General features: G+C 41.0%; 2 protein-coding genes and 2 non-coding genes across 11 annotated transcripts in view; all 4 read right to left on the bottom strand.

The window, feature by feature from the left end:
* Positions 1-1,507: 1,507 nt before the first annotated feature.
* LOC110522473 (small ribosomal subunit protein eS17) lies at positions 1,508-7,822 on the bottom strand. 2 transcript variants are annotated; one of them, XM_021600909.3, is made up of 5 exons: positions 7,729-7,822; positions 6,638-6,789; positions 4,763-4,868; positions 1,990-2,055; positions 1,508-1,631 (listed from the first exon to the last, which is right to left on the bottom strand). In XM_021600909.3, the coding sequence occupies exons 1-5, from the start codon at positions 7,729-7,731 to the stop codon at positions 1,554-1,556; spliced, it is 405 nt and encodes a 134-aa protein (XP_021456584.1). In that variant the 5' UTR covers positions 7,732-7,822; the 3' UTR covers positions 1,508-1,553. The 2 variants fall into 2 exon arrangements, with proteins under 2 accessions (XP_021456584.1, XP_090086835.1); XM_090230709.1 differs by having other exon boundaries at positions 7,653-7,761.
* Positions 5,047-5,176, bottom strand: LOC118966769 (small nucleolar RNA SNORA71). The gene has a single exon (XR_005053655.1). It is a non-coding gene; the product is annotated as a small nucleolar RNA SNORA71 (small nucleolar RNA).
* Positions 6,863-6,994, bottom strand: LOC118966770 (small nucleolar RNA SNORA71). The gene has a single exon (XR_005053656.2). It is a non-coding gene; the product is annotated as a small nucleolar RNA SNORA71 (small nucleolar RNA).
* Positions 7,823-10,494: 2,672 nt separating the features above from the next.
* Positions 10,495-18,443, bottom strand: part of LOC110522465 (casein kinase I) — a 59,710-nt gene continuing 51,761 nt past the window's right edge. For all 7 annotated transcript variants that reach the window (XM_036977206.2, XM_090230685.1, XM_090230697.1 and 4 more), the window contains one exon: positions 10,495-18,228. In XM_036977206.2, the coding sequence (XP_036833101.1) occupies positions 18,174-18,228 (55 nt within the window). In that variant the 3' untranslated portion in view covers positions 10,495-18,173. The remainder of the gene's footprint in view (positions 18,229-18,443) is intronic.

Raw genomic sequence — 18,443 nt, 5'->3', positions numbered from 1 at the left:
CCAATATCTATATCATTGCAGTTCTACCTGCTACCAGTGGTGCTTGTGTTATTGAATACCTAAAAGTAAAGTATAAAATAGGTTACTTTAACTGTGTAATAACCATTTTACCATGTCATATATTCTTAGTAATTACCTGGTATTTGCTATACAATATAGTTCCACCAAAGTTCCAATAGGGTGCAGATGGGAAATGAAAACCAGATCCCAAGGTTATTGTGGTTTGTGTCTGCTATCATTTCAGATATGGCCTGGTACACCCCTTTCAAATCCACATCACTTCACCAGACCCATAACCTGCCAGTGGACACCAGGGTAAGCTATTCATCACAGCCCATGAAAAAAAGGGATGTAGCATGAAATGGGGCCTTTTATCTGTGAGCTTGAAAACTGTCATATAGACACATCTGCAAAAATAAAAACCACGAAGAGACCAGAGGAAAGAGTCACCCCTACTGGCCTTCTAACACCACTTCTATCTGATCTCTCACCCATGGATTGAGCAAGTCCAAAACTGTTAAGCTTCAGAGGTAAGTCAGCAGTGGGATAGAAGGTGGTATGGCTACTTGTCGGTTGTCTTCTATCTTAGTAGTAGACACATTTTTCTGAGTGATTTTCTCTAGATGGTTGACTGAAGTGTGCAGATGTCACCCTAGCTTCCCATTATGCCATGTTTGCTGAGTGTAATATGTTTACCTAGCTATTATTTTCAGGGGTCATTGAATTCTAGAGGGTTTACAATAGGTCTTCTTACTGAAGAACCAAGTGAAAATGCACAAACTTCATTGATCTAAAACTACTTAGTCATGTTTTTCTATTAACAAATAATTGTAAATAATGGAATATAATCATGTCTTTCAATGTTAACATAAGTGGAAGTGCAAAATGTAAAGATGCCATTTGATCATAGAGGGAACTGAGTTTTAAACTTCATGGGTCAAATGGAATGTGTGTTCTAATCCACTCAATCCAAAACCCTACAATGTTTTTTAACAGTACTGTGCACAGTACTAACTCAAGAGCTCTCAAATGTAAAGTTATGTTAATCTCACTTCACAATGCTGCTGTAGCAGTGAATGAGTAATACTAGACATATGTATAGGAACCCAACCTTATTGCACAAAGCCTGCAATGACAGGTCGGCCAATTGAAACAAGCACATGAACGAGGACTAAACACATATCCAATTCACATGTTCCCACATAGCATGATTATTGCTTTCCCCTTTCTGAAAATGGTTAAAATACCAATTATCCTGGAGTGTGCACTCATGCGTTTCTACTTGTTCTTAACCAGGAATGGGTAACTCCAGTCCTCTGGGACCAGAGTGGTGTGTCACTTTCTCCCCATACCTAGCTAACACAGCTGATTAAACTAATTGCATTCATGATCATGATTAGTGGATTATTCGAGTCAGGTGCGTTAACTGGGGCAAAATTGTGACACCAATCCAGCCCTTGATTTGCCCATCCATGTTCTAATCAGCAACACCACTAGGAAACACTGCTTTTTGTGTACTTTTTAATTTTATTATTAAGCGATATTACAAATGCCTAGACTCCTCTTGGTGTCTTGAAGTTCATTCCGACAGTTGGCTGGGTGACTTGCAGGTTCGACAAACTGCCAAAGTCCTGGAGGAAGGAGGAATATAAAATCTAATTTCACCAACAAGTTACCACCAGAATACACCACAGGTTAACGCTAACAATGTAAATCGCAGATGACTGGTCTCGTAACGCCGAGTAGTTTCACCATGAAGTTAAGACTGGGGAGGATGTGGAAGATATTTTAAAGATGCAGGGTTTGACAGGTACTGGTATTCCAACAAACATGGGAAAATCTCAGTCATGGTTCCTGTACTATCAATGACTATGGCAACAATCATGCCTTTGTCACTTTTTATACATGGTTAAAACCAAGGTGTCATCTTCAAGCTGCACATATATTCATCATTAAGACACCAAACGTAGCTGCCTGTGAGGGACTTACCAGTAGCTTGAGCATCTCCTTGGTGTCTGGGTCGACCTCGATTATCTCCTGGTCGAGTGCAGACACCTGGAAACAAAAACAAAGATTTAGTTACTGCGCTAATGGCATATCAGCGCTGTCCACAAAACAATGTATTAATAGTGTGCATATTAAACAGGCAACACTGCCACATGACACCAACTCAACAGGGCATACAGCAGTTACTGGCTGCCTGGGGCAAGGTTTGCGGTCTTAACACATTTTTTTTTTTTTTAAATATACAGGGTTTGACAGGAACAGGTATTCCAACAAACACGGGAAAAGCTTTCAAGATCACTACTCCTGAACTTTTAATGGCAACAGTCATGCCATAGTCACTTTCGATACAGGGCAAATCAAAAAGAATTTCAGATTTGAATCAAAAGGTGTCACATCCTATCCCAACTATAGACTTAAGATTCCCAATGGCAGCAGTGCAAGGCGATTGTTGATGACTAAAAGCAGTTTATGAGAATGCATCTTATGGTGCCTAGGCAAAGTAGAAGCATGCATAGCTATCAGGGCTTGACATTACCGCTTGTCCACTTGCCCGGGGGGAAAATAATAAAATAGTCAGACAAGAAGAATATAGATTTAAGTTGGCCGAAAAAAACATGGAAAAACATAATATAAAACAAACAAGCTCTCTGATAAAAATTGGATCACTGTCTTCTGGATGCAATTATTGTAGACCTGCATTGACAGGCACGTGCATTCTTTCAATCATGTAGTCATTCGCAAGATGCATTTTTGAGATCAAAGCGAGCCTAGCCGCGTGTGCACATTTGTTGATATTCATTGCGAGTTAGTGAGTTATTTGCCCAGTTATAGCTAATGAAAATCCTGGTCATTCATTGTGTATGCATCACCTCCGTGTGCCAGTGGGCCATTGCCAGAGGAGAGAGAGACATTTACGCAGCAGGTAAAATAATGACGCAGCGCTCAAAATTGGTTAGAATGCTCCTCTATTCAATACTAGCCATGTAATTCTGACCAAGTTAAAAAATATATATTCTTAGAATTGCCTAATTGACAAGTAACTCCAATGCTGTCAAGAAGTGAATACAATATTTGAACCTTACAAATAGATGAACATCTTAGTTAGCTACCTCGCCCACCGTAGCCATTTGATCCCTGGTTCACTGAATGAGGGAATTATTTTATGACATAAAACGTATTTGGTTATAAATGTAATGTTTCAGGGTGGCCAACCCTCCTCCAGGAGATTCCAGGAGAGCTACTGGGTGTGCAGGCTTTTTTTTTTTTTTAAATGGCCCCGCTCGAACACACAACACTGTAAAAATCAGCTGCTCAACAGGACCTTGATAAGCTGACACTGGTATGTTTGAGCAGGGCTAGATAAAAAGCCTGCACACCCAATAGCTCTGCAGATGGAGGGTTGACGGACCACATGTGTTTTATACAGTAGCCTATCGGTGCAGTATTTTACTTCAAGGCCACAACGGAAGGAGATACTGTACAAAATATCGGATCAGAGACCAGCAGCCTTCCATTGTCAATACCAGTGATAATGAATGTTACACTGAACACAAATATAAACGCAACATGTAAAGTGTTGGTCCCATGTTTCATGAGCTTAAGTATCCCAGAAATCTTTCATACGCACGAAAAGCTTATTTCTTTCAAATTTTGGGCACGAATTTGGTTACATCCCAGTTTGAGAGCAGTTCTCTTCTGCCAAGACAATCCATCCACCTGACAGGTGTAGCATATCAAGAAGCTGATTAAACAGCATTCTCATTGCACAGGTGCACCTTGTGCTGGGGACAATAAAAGGCCACTAAAAATGTGCTGTTTTGTCACAGCACAATGCCACAGATGTCTCAAGTTGAGGTAGCGTGCAATTGGCATGCTGACTGCAGGAATGTCCACCAGAGCTGTTGCCAGAGAATTTAATGTTGATTTCTCTACAATAAGCCGCCTCCAACGTTGTTATAGAGAATTTGGTAGTACGTCCAACCTGCCTCAGAACCGCAGACCACGTGTATGGCGTTGTGTGTGCGAGAGGTTTGCTGATGTTAATGTTGTGAACAGAGTGCACAATGGTGGTGTTGAGGCTATGGGCAGGCATAAGCTACGGACAACAAACACAATTGCATTTTAATCGATGGCAATGTGAATGCACAGCGGTACCGTGAGGCAAATAGTGGTCACACCAGATACCGACTGGTTTTCTGATCCACGCCCCTACTTTTTTAAAAAAGGTATCTGTGCCCAACTGTATTACCAGTCATATGAAATCCATAGATTAGGGCCCAATTAATTTATTTCAATTGACTTCCTTGATTTTTGCATGTTTTGTTTATATTTTGGTTCAGTATATTGTGTAAAGAGGCTCCTTGCGTCATACAGCACCTTTTTGGCCCATGGTGTTAGACCTTTAACAATTTAATAAAATGAGAAAAAAGAACAAACCCACTCTTGCTAGTATCACTGCTCTTTATTATGCTTTACGTATCGGCCTCAAGGCCTTCGCCAGAGCTTGAAGGCCGATACGTAAAGCTTAATAAAGAGTAGTGATACAAGCAAGAGCAGTGTGCTGGTTTCTCAAGCTAGGTTGCTTGTCAATGTTTGAGTTTGCTTCGACAGCTAGCAAAGAGACATTGTCGGCCTCTACTAGTGAGGTTCTCACAGGCACATGACTGATGGCCCCATTACCATGGTAACCTTAAAGGGGCAGTTTTTGTAAATCTAAAGTTATTTTTAGGCCCTGTGTGGGTGGGGGCACACTTACCTCTGGGACGTAGTTGTCCCTCCTCTCCCTCTCCTCCTCCTGGAGCTTGATGGAGATGCCTCTGACGGGGCCCCTCTGGATGCGCTTCATGAGATGGGTCACATACCTGAGTGCACAATCAAGAATCCAGTTCATTCACATTCAACTTCACAATTGTCACAGCACTGGATCACATCAGTTTTTTAAAATATATTTTATATTTTTTAAATTGCAAGATCACTAAAAACTAGCCTAACATGAGAATGAGGTTTCACACAAGTTTAGATTGTTGCGGACGTAGAAGATGTTTGAAAGATACAGGGTTTGACAGGAACAGGTATGCCAACAAACACGGGAAAAGCTTTCAAAAATCACTGTTCCTGTACTATCAATGACTATGGCAACAGTCATGCCATAATCACTTTCGATACAGGGTTTTAAGTGGCGAACTAGCAATAATTAGCTAGGTCAGGGATATGATAGAATGAATGAGTCTGTCCCTCCAAGCCAGTGCAGCAGACTGGCTGTGATTCACCCATGCTATTACAAGTAGTGTTGAACTCCAACCTGATTGAACTGCAGCATAGTCAATGTTAATTAAATGAACAAATGTAATGAATGAGCTACTTCAGGGTTGACCAATATGCTTTATGTTGACATAAGCTCAAATTCAATCAATAGGCAACACCAGCCACAAAACACGGCATAGACTAGCTTCTTTTAGAATCCAAGAGAGAAATACTTACTCTCATCTCTATCATGTAGGCTCAGCATTACCGAACAGTCCTACTACAAGTCCTATGAACGAACTTAATTTCAACTTTACCCGTTGTCTGCTGATTTTGTCCCCATGTCGGGGGTAATCAGACAAAATATCCAAAGGGAATCGTCATCAACCCAACCTTCAGTACACTGGTCTGTTTATCTGTTTTTCGCATGCGACAAACACTTGCACAATATGGCCGAGACGAACCGAACGTTGTCCCACACAATCAGCTGGCAAATTTCACAAACAGTTCCAACAGATGGAGAGTAAACGTGCTTTGGTCAACTATGTTAAGGTTACATTTGGCTATTATTTACAGATTGAAAAACAAAACAAGCGACAAAACCTATAGGTGCCGCAAAAAGTCAGACAAACACTTTTCTGTGGATACCCCATCTCCACCTCCTACTGTCAAAAAGACCAACAGCACAGACAACCGGTAAAGTGTAAAGATAATTGTATTCAACATTCTGGCTTGTAGAGACTCCTGAGTCTTTTTCAGGCAGATTTCATCAAGACTGAATATCCATGGGGTAACCGTGGAAACGGTCTGAAGTTCAAGCAATGTCTAAATGTCTAAATGTCATTCAGCAAAACAAATTAAAAGGGGAAGAGCAATGTAAAATAATTTTATGTCATGTTATGCAACTCAGTGGTCTTGGTGTCCAGATGACAGTATGGTGTGTGTGTATGTATATGTATGTATATGTGTATATATATATATATATATATATATATATATATATATATATATATTTATAGTCCAATGTGATAGTGCCTCATCCCATAGCATCCATAAAGATCTCAGTACAAAGGGGAAACCCCTAAACAATCCATCTCAAACACAACCACCTTAATCATGTTTATGTACATGCCACCCCATCTCATTCACATATACAAAATGCCCACTTACCCAGAAACACTACCATGGTGTGATCAAATTACAAGTTATGGTCATCCTTTTAAAAGACTACATACAGCCAAAACTGACTTCTTCAAAGTCACTGGTCTAAAGATTGAATCTTTTCAAAAGGCCAGTGGTGCCACCAAGATAACTGGTTGAGAAACACTGCTCACTTGGTCCCCTTCTATGCTCTAAACATAGACCATATGTCTAAAGAAAGACTCACCCAGCTATCTTGTTGCGCAGCTTCTTGCTGGGGATGATTGCGATCTCCTCGCACACCCTCTTGTTGGTGTGGAAGTCATTTCCAAGCCTGGTGTAGTACTTCTCAATGATGACCCGGGCGGCCTTTTTCACCGTCTTAGTCCTGACTCGTCCCTGTTGTAAAGTTGTGCAAATTACTTTCAGTTTCCTGAATGCTCAGAATGGCCCAAATTCTCCACATTTAAAATGTCTGAGAGAACCAGGGTTCAGTTGGGATTGAGGACCCATCAAACACGGGAAATGCTCTCATTTCACTTTTCCTTGTACTATCAATGACCTGGCCACTTAAATCAACACCATAGCCACTTTCGATACAGGGTTTAATGTAAGAAATTAAAGTACAGAAGCTGCTGAAATTGTAGGTTTCAGTATTCCCACGGCTGACATGCAACCTACATTTAGCTTACTAACCAGAAAGGCAAAATCGTAACTAGCTAGCCCAATACCGTTACTACTTATCTGGGTTGCAACTTTGTGTATACTGGCTAACTAGCGAGGTACCTGGCTAGTAAATGGAAGTCATGACTAGTTACACCAGTGATTAATCATAACTAGCAGGCTAGTACTGTACATGGATAAATAACTACCGGTAGCTAGACCCCTAGCTAAGGTTAACTAGGATGATTTGGCAATAAGGTACCGTTAGTTAGCCAACTAACCAGTTATGCTTATCAGTATCACGAATGAAATTAAATTCCTTACACACAGCTTAAACCTAGGTGCAACACCACCAAACACACATCGGATGATTGTGCAACATTGAAGGCACTGCCAGTTCTCTCTACTGATTCTAATCAAATCAAGATATGGAAAACGAGGTTGTTCATGGACAGCCAAATGCCAGCGTATCGCTTCTTCCGTTAGCATCTCGGGGAACACTCTACATTAAATTGTTCATAAAAACTGCCAGGAACGGCATTCCAACTCAATATGTCAATGTGATTGTATAATATATCCAACATGTTACTATTACAGACCTAAATACCATTACGGTTGGTTAAAAAGCGCCGATTACGATAGATTCAGTGGGGTTGTAAATGTTTGAGTACCCACCATATTGAATCGGGTTAGTTGAAGAGGCCAAACAAATTCTTGAGCAGAAGTTTAAAAAAGAGGGCATGCGGAACTGGCAAACCAAGGCGAAAATATTTTGCTGGCCCCTAGTGGTGGAGGAATTCGTGAAACAATTATCAGACTTAATTTATTAGGAAAGATTTATATTCCCAAACTGTTTACGTATAGGATAGGATAAGGATAATGAATTCAAATGAAAAAAGTGGTGTGCAGCAGTGTACATAAAAGGTATTGCTCAAAATAAAGTGAAGAGCTACAAAACACACTTTAGACTACTTTATAATAATGCTTAAAAACAGAAACATTTGGTTTCCCCTGTTGAGCTTCAGTTCAGTCTGGTCCGTCTTCAAATAGTGCAGTAATATTGCACATCTCACATTGTACAGTCTGAGTATTAACATGAGAAACAAATTCAAGTTTCGTTGTTCCTTATGCCGATTCTGTCTATGGCTGATATGGATTCTTATGGAATCATTCTGCCAATGCTTTGGTTCTCATTCAGGTGATGTCACACCATAAGTTTAGTGAAAAGCAAGAGCTGCACACCCCAAAAAGTTAGTAGAGGTGCTGACTAATGGTGAGTAAACTGTAGGCTTTGTACACTGCTCAAAAAAATCAAGGGAACACTTAAACAACACAATGTAACTCCAAGTCAATCACACTTCTGTGAAATCAAACGGTCCACTTAGGAAGCAACACTGATTGACAATAAATTTCACATGCTGTTGTGCAAATGGAATAGACATCAGGTGGAAATTATAGGCAATTAGCAAGACACCCCCAATAATGGAGTGGTTCTGCAGGTGGGGACAACAGACCACTTCTCAGTTCCTATGCTTCCTGGCTGATGTTTTGGTCACTTTTGAATGCTGGCGGTGCTTTCACTCTAGTGGTAGCATGAGACTGAGTCTACAACCCACACAACTGGCTCAGGTAGTGCAGCTCATCCAGGATGGCACATCAATGCGAGATGTGGCAAGAAGGTTTGCTGTGTCTGTCAGCGTAGTGTCCAGAGCATGGAGGCGCTACCAGGAGACAGGCCAGTACATCAGGAGATGTTGAGGAGGCCGTAGGAGGGCAACAACCCAGCAGCAGGACCGCTACCTCCGCCTTTGTGCAAGGAGGAGAAGGAGGAGCACTGCCAGAGTCCTGCAAAATGACCTCCAGCAGGCCACAAATGTGCATGTGTCTGCTCAAACGGTCAGAAACAGACTCCATGAGGGTGGTATGAGGGCTCGACGTCCACAGGTGGGGGTTGTGCTTACAGCCCAACACCGTGCAGGACATTGGCCAGAGAACACCAAGATTGGCAAATTCGCCACTGGCGCCCTGTGCTCTTCACAGTTGAAAGCAGGTTCACACTGAGCACATGTGACAGACGTGACAGTCTGGAGACACCGTGGAGGACGTTCTGCTGCCTGCAACATCCTCCAGCATGACCGGTTTGGCGGTGGGTCAGTCATGGTGTGGGGTGGCATTTCTTTGGGGGGCCGCACAGCCATCCATGTGCTCGCCAGAGGTAGCCTGACTGCCATTAGGTACCGAGATGAGATCCTCAGACCCCTTGTGAGACCATATGCTGGTGCGGTTGGCCCTGGGTTCCTCCTAATGCAAGACCTCTTGTGGCTGGAGTGTGTCAGCAGTTCCTGCAAGAGGAAGGCATTGATGCTATGGACCGCCCGTTCCCCAGACCTGAATCCAATTGAGCACATCTGGGACATCATGTCTCGCTCCATCCACCAACGCCACGTTGCACCACAGACTGTCCAGGAGTTGGCAGATGCTTCAGTCCAGGTCTGGGAGGAGATCCCTCAGGAGACCATCCGCCACCTCATCAGGAGCATGCCCAGGCGTTGTAGGGAGGTCATACAGGCACGTGGAAGCCACACACACTACTGAGCCTCATTTTGACTTGTTTTAAGGACATTACATCAAAGTTGGATCAACCTGAAGTGTGGTTTTCCACTTTCATTTTGAGTGTGACTCCAAATCCAGACCTCCATGGGTTGATAAATTTGATTTCCATTGATCATTTTTGTGTGATTTTGTTGTCAGCACATTCAACTATGTAAAGAAAAAAGTATTTAAGAAGAATGTTTCATTCATTCAGATCTAGGATGTGTTATTTAGGTGTTCCCTTTATTTTTTGAGCAGTGTATATACATACATACACATTTCAATGTCACATGCACAAGTTCAGTGAAATGCCTTTCTGGCAAACTCCTAAGACATGTAAGCTTCCAGTAATTTATTGGGTAAACCAACGTTTCGGCATCACACTGCTGGAGATGCCGTGACGAAGGCACTGTGATGCCAAAACCAATAAATTGCTGGGAACAATTTTTTAAATATCCTACACATCATAATAAGTTAACACTTTATTCTATTGTACAGTGTTTTGAAGTGAAAGGATTGACAGTGTTCCCATATTCAGTCACCTTTTTATACCTCCAGTTCATTAACATGTTTTGGGGATATGGTTATTAGGGCTGCACATTTCACACAATGCAACAGTCACCCCTCACCAACCCTGGAGCACTATAGGGTGCAGGCTTTAGCTCTAACCTACTGAAACAATTGATTAAAACTAATAAACTGCTCATCAAGTGAAACTTGAACAAAGTGCATTTGAGCATCCCGATAGACAATGAAAAAGTTCATTAATTGAATCAGACGACACAATCTTGTGTATTTCTAGGACAGCAAGAAGTCCGCAGCACAAGGACAGAAACACAGGGCCAAGAGTAAAGGTTAAGAGAGATTTTTATTTTACATAAAAAACGGGTGCAAACTTGAGTTGAGTTTTTGAAGTAGTGTAGTGAAATTTTGGAAAGGTCCCATGACATGTTTCACTTGAGGCCTCTGGGAAGTAGGCATAATATGACAGTCCAACCCCCCCCCCCCCCCCCCCAAAAGGAATTCAAAAACCTGAAAAAAAACGAGGGGTTTTTCAGGATAGGAGCCCTTAACTAGGTTGGTTAAAGCGTTCAAATACATTTTGAAGTAACATTCATGTTTCAACACAATATTCACAATACAATTTTAAGACTTGATTCTTATATTCATAGCTTTGAAACCATTACCAGAGAACACGAGACATAAGCTCTCATAGCACTGTACAAGTTTGCGTTCCACAGCTTTGAAGAGGGTGAAAAGAAAACCAGGCTGAGAAAATAGACTCCAATTTGAACATAAAAACAAAATAAACTTCACATAATTTACTATTAAAAATAATCAGTACAATATTGCAGTCTTGTCTCTAACCACTGGAGGTCTACAGTATATAAGCAACTCAGAAGGTAATGTCAGGATGTCTTCACTTGAGCAGTATTTGCAGCTTGCACCCTACACAGTTCTGTAGACAAATGCAAGCAACCGTTGTTAAATGGTCCCTCAAACACTGAGAAAGTGCAGCGATTATCTGGAATGACAGTAAGAATGAAAAATGGTCATTAAGGCCCTGGAGGGCCTTGCTCATTTAAGCAGGACAGTATTATTTAAAAGTACACAAAGTATACCAATACAATAACTTTGTGCTTAAAACCAATGAGAAGAACTCAGGTAGAATTAAATCTACCCCTTTATGCAGTATGCAGAAGGCATGAGGATACAACCAGCCAAAGCCATCTGACTCAGTGTCATCTTCTGGTTGCTGATGGAGGGTAAAAAGCCATGCCCCCTCTGCAGCATCTAAATAATTTAGAGAGGACTTCTCATACGTACATGTTACACAAAAGTTGGCAAAACATATATTGATAGTGGTTTCCTTAATAAAAATGAACAATAATAAGAAAACAGGGATGACAAAACAATAACTTTGGTGGTTGGAATCAAGCAAAACAAGCAGGCCTAGAATACTTAATGAAAGAAGCAAATCATCTGTAATCATAAGCAATATTACTATAGTAGAAGCCTCATGTCACCTAAATGCGCCAACGCAAAATAATATTTCACTACACAAATTCTGAGATGGTATGGTTGTCACACAAGCATAACATGGCAAATTATTATTATTTTGAATGGCTTTTCAAAATCACTTGCAATGATCCAGCTAACCCACCGAATGGGTCTAAAATGACACCATCTTAAGAGCAGAGAATAGGGCTCATGTCTACAACACGCTAACATTTCAGCGCCCTTGGCACCAGAGGTCAACAAGCTGGCACTGGGGAGCAAAGACTGAGTGAGAGAGCAAAAAGGAGAAAGGGAATGAGAATGTGCATGTGTGTGGTGAGAGAGTCAGAAATGGCTTTTCTCTGAGGTATACATCTATCCATAGATTATCCCAATACAGTGAGTGACATCTCAAACAAACCCTGCCATTGGAGGGGGTGATGTTAACATGTCATGGAGCAATGGGAATGTAAGGCTTCAAAATGACCCACAGTGGGATCAGACAGCTGTATGGGCAAATATAGAAATATATACTGCCACCAGGGGCGTGTGGAAGTCCTCTGTCCTTTCAAGAAACCCTAGGGTCAGCACCTCCGTGCTGCACCAGCATCATAGCAAGTCAAAAGTCCTGGTACGAACACTGTCCTTTCTCCCTGTCCTTTAAGTAATCACTAATTAGATATGACTGGACAGGTGAAAGCCATGAGGGAAAAGCCATCACTTTCACCTGTCAAATCATTATTGATCTAACCAGAGGACAGGCTCATTGTAATGGCTGGAATGGAGTACATGGAACGGAGTCAAACATGCTGTCTCCATATACTCCATTCCAGCCCTTAACAATGAGCCCATCCTCCTATAGGACCCCAGCCTCCTCTGGTTAGATCAATAATTACTTCAAGGAAGGGAGGAAGTCCTCAACAGAGTTGAATGAGAGCAAAAGGGAGAAAGGGCGAGAGAAACATGACAACAGCCTAAGCCTGAACTTTTACCCACTACACAATTAGCCTGCTGTGGTCAGCATTGATGTCTAAAAGCCTAAATTACATGTGGGTAAATCAATCAATCAATTGACCAATCCATGCATAAAGAACATTGCTTATAAGCACATAATTTAGTCCGACAATTGGCATCTGAGTAAATCCTGACATTCCACTAACTCGGCCCAAATCTTTCCATTCAAGTACATTTGAAATAACTTAAATCCACACACAGCACACAAAAACTCTTTGTTACTTAAAAATATACAGAACATTTGTTTGTCCATCCATAAAAGGCAGCTAGGGAGTGGACATGCCAAAGATAAATGTGTCATCATAGGAAAGACTAAAGTCCTCCTGCACACCAGGGGGCATTAGTCAGTGTTAACTTGGGATCCTGCCAAAAAAGTAAAAATAATGAACACTGTGCTTGGGTTTCACGCCTGTGTGTCTGTGTACAAGGGAGTTATTCAATAGAAGCATATAAGGAAATTGACAATTCCCCCAGCCTTGCCTCAAGGCCACGAGTTCTTTCCACCATTTCCATAACACACAAATGAAAGTGGATAGTACCTAGATCACGTGTCAAACTCATCCCATGGAGGGCCAAGCGTCTTCGGGTTTTTGCTCCTCTCTGTACTTGAGTGATGAATTAAGGTCACTAATTAATAAGGAACTCCCCTCATCTGGTTGCCTAGGGCTTAATTGAAAGAAAAAATAAAAACCAGCAGACACTAGTCCCTCCATGGAATGAGTTTGACACACCTGATCAAGATGGTAGAGAACGAGACCGGCATTCTAACTACAGACAACAGCAGGTGCAGAAGTAGTGCACTCAATCACTGTTTAAATACCTTCCCCCACCAAAAAGCAAGGTCATTCAATGATTACATTTTGTTAAATTACAGTACATCATACATTTTTTTGTTCACATTAACAACAAAACAATATATCGAAACAGACAAGATAACCCTTCAGGAGTCAACACTGGGGTGGGTTGAATATCATTCAAGTTTAGCATTTCACAACCTCAAATGTTTTGACTGCAGAGGCCATTCACTTCCTTTCACTCCGATGACATTACATAGGACACAAAGGAGGTTCCTATATTTTAAATATTCAAATTCTGCTTTCTCAACCATGTCTGCGCTAATATTGATTTAAAGTGAGACACACCACAGTATCATCTCACAAAATGCGACTATTTCCACAGGCTAAATAGTGACCACGTTTACATGCGCACAGTATTCCGGACAGTAGCTCATATTCCGCTTAAGTTCTTATCTGGGATATGCTGTTTACATGCACCTTCGATATCCCGTTCATGAGTATAAACAGAATATTAGTCATTATAGTTAATGTGGGTTAAATGGAAAAGTAACTGAAATATGGACACTTACTGTAGGCCTATAACCTCTCACATGTAGCATAATATAATATTAACTCCTGCAGAATTATGGATTTCTTGCAGTACAATGATACAACAAATTATAATTTTGTCTCGGGAACAGGAGTGGAGAAATATGATTTCTTTCTATCAGCATCTCTTGAGAAAATGCTTTGGCGATTGTAATGTGTTATCTTTGACACAGTTATGCCAAAAGACAGTATTTAAAGCACATAAAATATGCACCCAAGAAGAACTGAAGTCTTAACAGAAATGTTTCATAGTTCTCTGCTTTTCATTTCCTTTAAACCGGTCAAACTAAAGACATTGGTCATTTTGCTCAGGACCAATCTTTCCACTGTTTTGGAGTTATTGCGTTTTCTCCCGGTCCCTAAACGAAACAGACAACTTTACTGGTGTTAAACTAGATTACAAATGCAGCAGTCAAAGCTGCTGAGGGGAGGACGGCTCATAATAATGGCTGAAACGGAGCTAATGGAATGGCATCAAACCATGTGTTTGACACTTATACCGTTCCAGTCATGACCACGAGCCCATCCTCCCCAATTAAGGTGCCACCAACCTCCTGTGTAATGCATTCATTCTATCGATGTAAGACATTCTGGTGAGCACTACTTTATTTAGTCTTCTAGGGCAACAAGTTATGACAGAAGAAAATATGCATGTATCTAACTATAGTTGACAAAGAAATGGCCTACAAAATGTCTGAAATGATTCAACCTACCAAATGTCGGAAATTATAAGCAGAAGTGTCTAAATTAGGGGTGAAAGTAGCCAGCATGCTATACAGTCCAGTGCAGAGTATCAGCAAAATCAATTATTATGGAATTATGATGGATCGAACAGCGCAGATCGCCTTCTCTTTGGAGTGATGTGTTTGACTGATGAAAACATCACAACACCAATGATGATGAAAACATCACAACACCAATGATATGCGCAACTGAGACTGTGCAGACTGCAAAAAACAACAGTAAACAGTGATGAGATGTTTACATGCCACAGTATCCCGTCTAAGATCAGCATATCTCAGGTATCTTATCCTGGTTTCACATAACCGGGACTCAATATTTTTCGGGTTATTGTAAACGGAATTATGGCTGTGTATGTAAAATTATGGCTGTGTATATCTTCAAACGTATTTCCTAACGCCCACATGGTCAGACAGCATTTCAAGGGCCAAAGAAGGCTCAGGGTATTAAATGACCAAAAATATATTTGTTATTTTCATGAAATAAACAGTGATTTATTAGACACAGTGATGATTTAAAATGAAATAGTAAAGACTGCATGGGGGGCTTTAAGTCCAGGTCTTGAAGGTCCACACCGCAGCACTGCAGCTTTTTTTGTTCAGGCCCAGCACTAACAGACATGATTCAAATACTTAAAGGCCCAGTGCAGTCAAAAACATGATTCTTCTGTGTTTTATATACATTTCCATACTGAGGTTGGAATAATACTGTGAAATTATGGAGTTCCAAACCACTCTGCCAATAACAGCTCGTTTACAGTTATCCCCTCCCCACTCAGATCACTCTGACAGTCCGAGCAAAAAAAAAGCTTGAGAAATTGCTCTTTGTTATGTCTTTCATTTTGACCATTTTAATTTAAAACAATGCCAGTAAGGTACTGAATTGTTACCCAGAACTAATTTGATATGGAGATAAAAAATAAAATGTAAAAAAGGCTGCATTGAAGCTTTAACTTAGTTGACTCAGGTGGGTTAGGGCAGGGCTGGAACATAAATGTGCAACACCAGATGGTACCCCAGGATTGGAGTTGAGAACGGCCGCTCGTTTGGAATCAGACTCGTCAACATGCATGTCTTCTTATTGGCTGGTATGTTGTTGCAGTGACCAGACACCTATCCTGATAGGCTCTAATGAGAGGTGATCTGATTAAGGCATTCCATGTTAAGGCCAGAAGAGGGAGCAGTAGCATCTAAATCAATGGGAGAGCTAAGTCTGTTCTCCTTATCCAAGATTCTGTATACAGACAGACTGGCGGTAGAAGCTGCCCCGAAGTACACATCTGGGATCAGTTCATTCTATCCAAATCCTAGCCTTAAATATTAGGAGGTAAAAAAGCTAAACTGACCTTAGATCAGCATTTGGAAGCAACTTTTCCTTCATCCACACAGAGAAATCTAAGTGTTTGTGGATAACAGGGACCAGTTCAGGGGTACGTGCAATGTTAACTAAAGCAATGCAAAATGCAACTCGTAACTGATCTATTGTCGATAGATTGTCTCCCCCAAAAATGTACAACAGACCAAGGCCTGAAGTTGAAAAGGAGCGAGTGGTTACAAGCAATGATGTGCATTTGCTATAATGAACAGTGCATCAAACACAGGGATCTAGAATTCAAATCATTTTCAGAAATAAATCCCAATCTGGTAACAACTGGTCCTCTGTCCACACACATCCCTTTGGTCACTCACCAACTGCTGTCTTACATTTTTCTTGCTTATCCTTCTAATTAGCACTTTTAGTAGTTTTTAATACAAATATGGAGGTACCAGGCAAATGTAGTAAGTGACTTGTGAGGTGAATAGTACAAGCAGGTTTATTTCCCTGGCAGGGATGCATTAGGAACGTGCTGGTCTTTCGCTGTTCCCTCCTTTTCTACCTTTTCTTTCTGCTTTGACTACTTATGCCCAATCCCAAATAAACCCTTATAGATGTGAAAGAACTGGATGTGTGTTGAGCAATGTGGTGAAAACTTCACCTAGCCAACCAGAAGCAAAAGGGGAACTATTAACATACTGCTTACACCGGTCACATCTTTGCAGATCTATGAGGGGACATGAAGCGGTGTCTCGGCTTGGAGCAAGAGGTTACTTTAGGACTTTGTAGTATTATTTATAAAAATGGGCCATTCTGTGCCAGGACAGCCCGAAAATATTTTTGGGACACTTGGATTGTTATGGAAATTCTCATATAGAAACTTCATTTGAAGGAAGGATGTTTGACATGCTTTTTTATTTTTTTTAAACATTTTTTTTTTAGATAATCATGATGTAAGTAGCAATTCTAGGCCCTTTTTAGACCTATACATGCCTCCTGTAAGATCTTATGATCCATGCACCATACATGACACAGAACATCTTGGTGTCATTATACTCCTTATAGTGTGCTCTAACATATGGACTATGTCTACATTATGAAATACAATTTTAGATTAGCTCATTTTAGGACATTGTTTGAAACAATATATATATACACTCTACAAGTACATCACATTTCCAGAGTAGGCTTTTATAAGCACCACCAACACAGTGAATGGGAAAATGGATTCAAAAGGGAACTCCCTCTGCTGGTGAATTGCTAAATGTGCAATTCTAAAGGAGGGATGTGATTGGTTAATGACCTATAATGTCAACTTCTATATATAAAATGGGTCATACTGTATCTTCCAAAGTACCAGAAAACCACTTTCATTATGATAGAAAAAAATGTGATACAAATGTAAAAAGCATGTCAAACATTCTTCCTTCCAATGAACTTTATATGTGAGAATTGCAAGAACAATTTGATACTCCCAAAATATGTTCAGGCTGTCCTGATGTGGAATTGCCCTAATATCTCCTATACTTCCAAGACAGTCAAACAGGGCTAACTGGGAGGGGCTGGGTGGCATATGAACCAATTAACCATTAGGACACATTCATACATCCACACATATGTACAGAGATAAATATGCATGAACAAAAAGCAAACAATTAGGGACAGCTTAAGACCTGCTTTTACTGGGGATGTGAGAGTGTTTGGTGAATGGGGAGAGAGAGCACAAGAGAGAGACGTGAGACAGAAAAAATATGGGGTCTATAGACTGCAAGACTGGTCTCCTCAGTCCCTAAAAGAGAGGGAGGGATATTTGACTTTGATCTCCACTTGAGCAAAAGGGAAGAAAAAAAAAACTGAAGATTAAGAGATGTTCTCCGGTATCCAGAGGGAGTGTCAGTGGTCAAATTATCAAAGAAAGGTCTCTGTGGCGAAGGTCATTCAGTAGGTCCGGGTCATTAAGAAATCGCATATCTCTCGTAATAAAAAGTCTCTCTCCCAACTACAACTGGAAATGCCCCTTAATTAGTTTCCTTAAAACCAAACCCGCTCAGTGACATCGGACAGAGTAGCAGGAGCTCATTTCTGCCGTGGAGTGTTCTTCTTCCGTTTTCGCTTGAAGAAGCAACAGCACCTGAGAGGAAAGGAATGAGAAGAGGGAGAAAAGGACAGTTACTTGGCAATCTACACTGAATATACCAAACAGTAGGAACACCTAAAGAATTGAGGCTGTGCCCTCAGAACATCCTCATTTTGTCAGGGCACGGACTAAAAGGTATCGAAAGCATTCCACTGTGATGCTGGCCCATGTTGACACTAATGTGTCCCACAGTTGTGTCAAATTGGCTG

Source organism: Oncorhynchus mykiss, chromosome 1, assembly GCF_057628025.1.
Source record: "Oncorhynchus mykiss isolate SJ-2025 chromosome 1, ASM5762802v1, whole genome shotgun sequence".
Classification (NCBI taxonomy): domain Eukaryota; kingdom Metazoa; phylum Chordata; class Actinopteri; order Salmoniformes; family Salmonidae; genus Oncorhynchus; species Oncorhynchus mykiss.
Note: the sequence above shows the minus strand (reverse complement) of the source record. Positions and strands in the feature narration are given on the sequence as shown.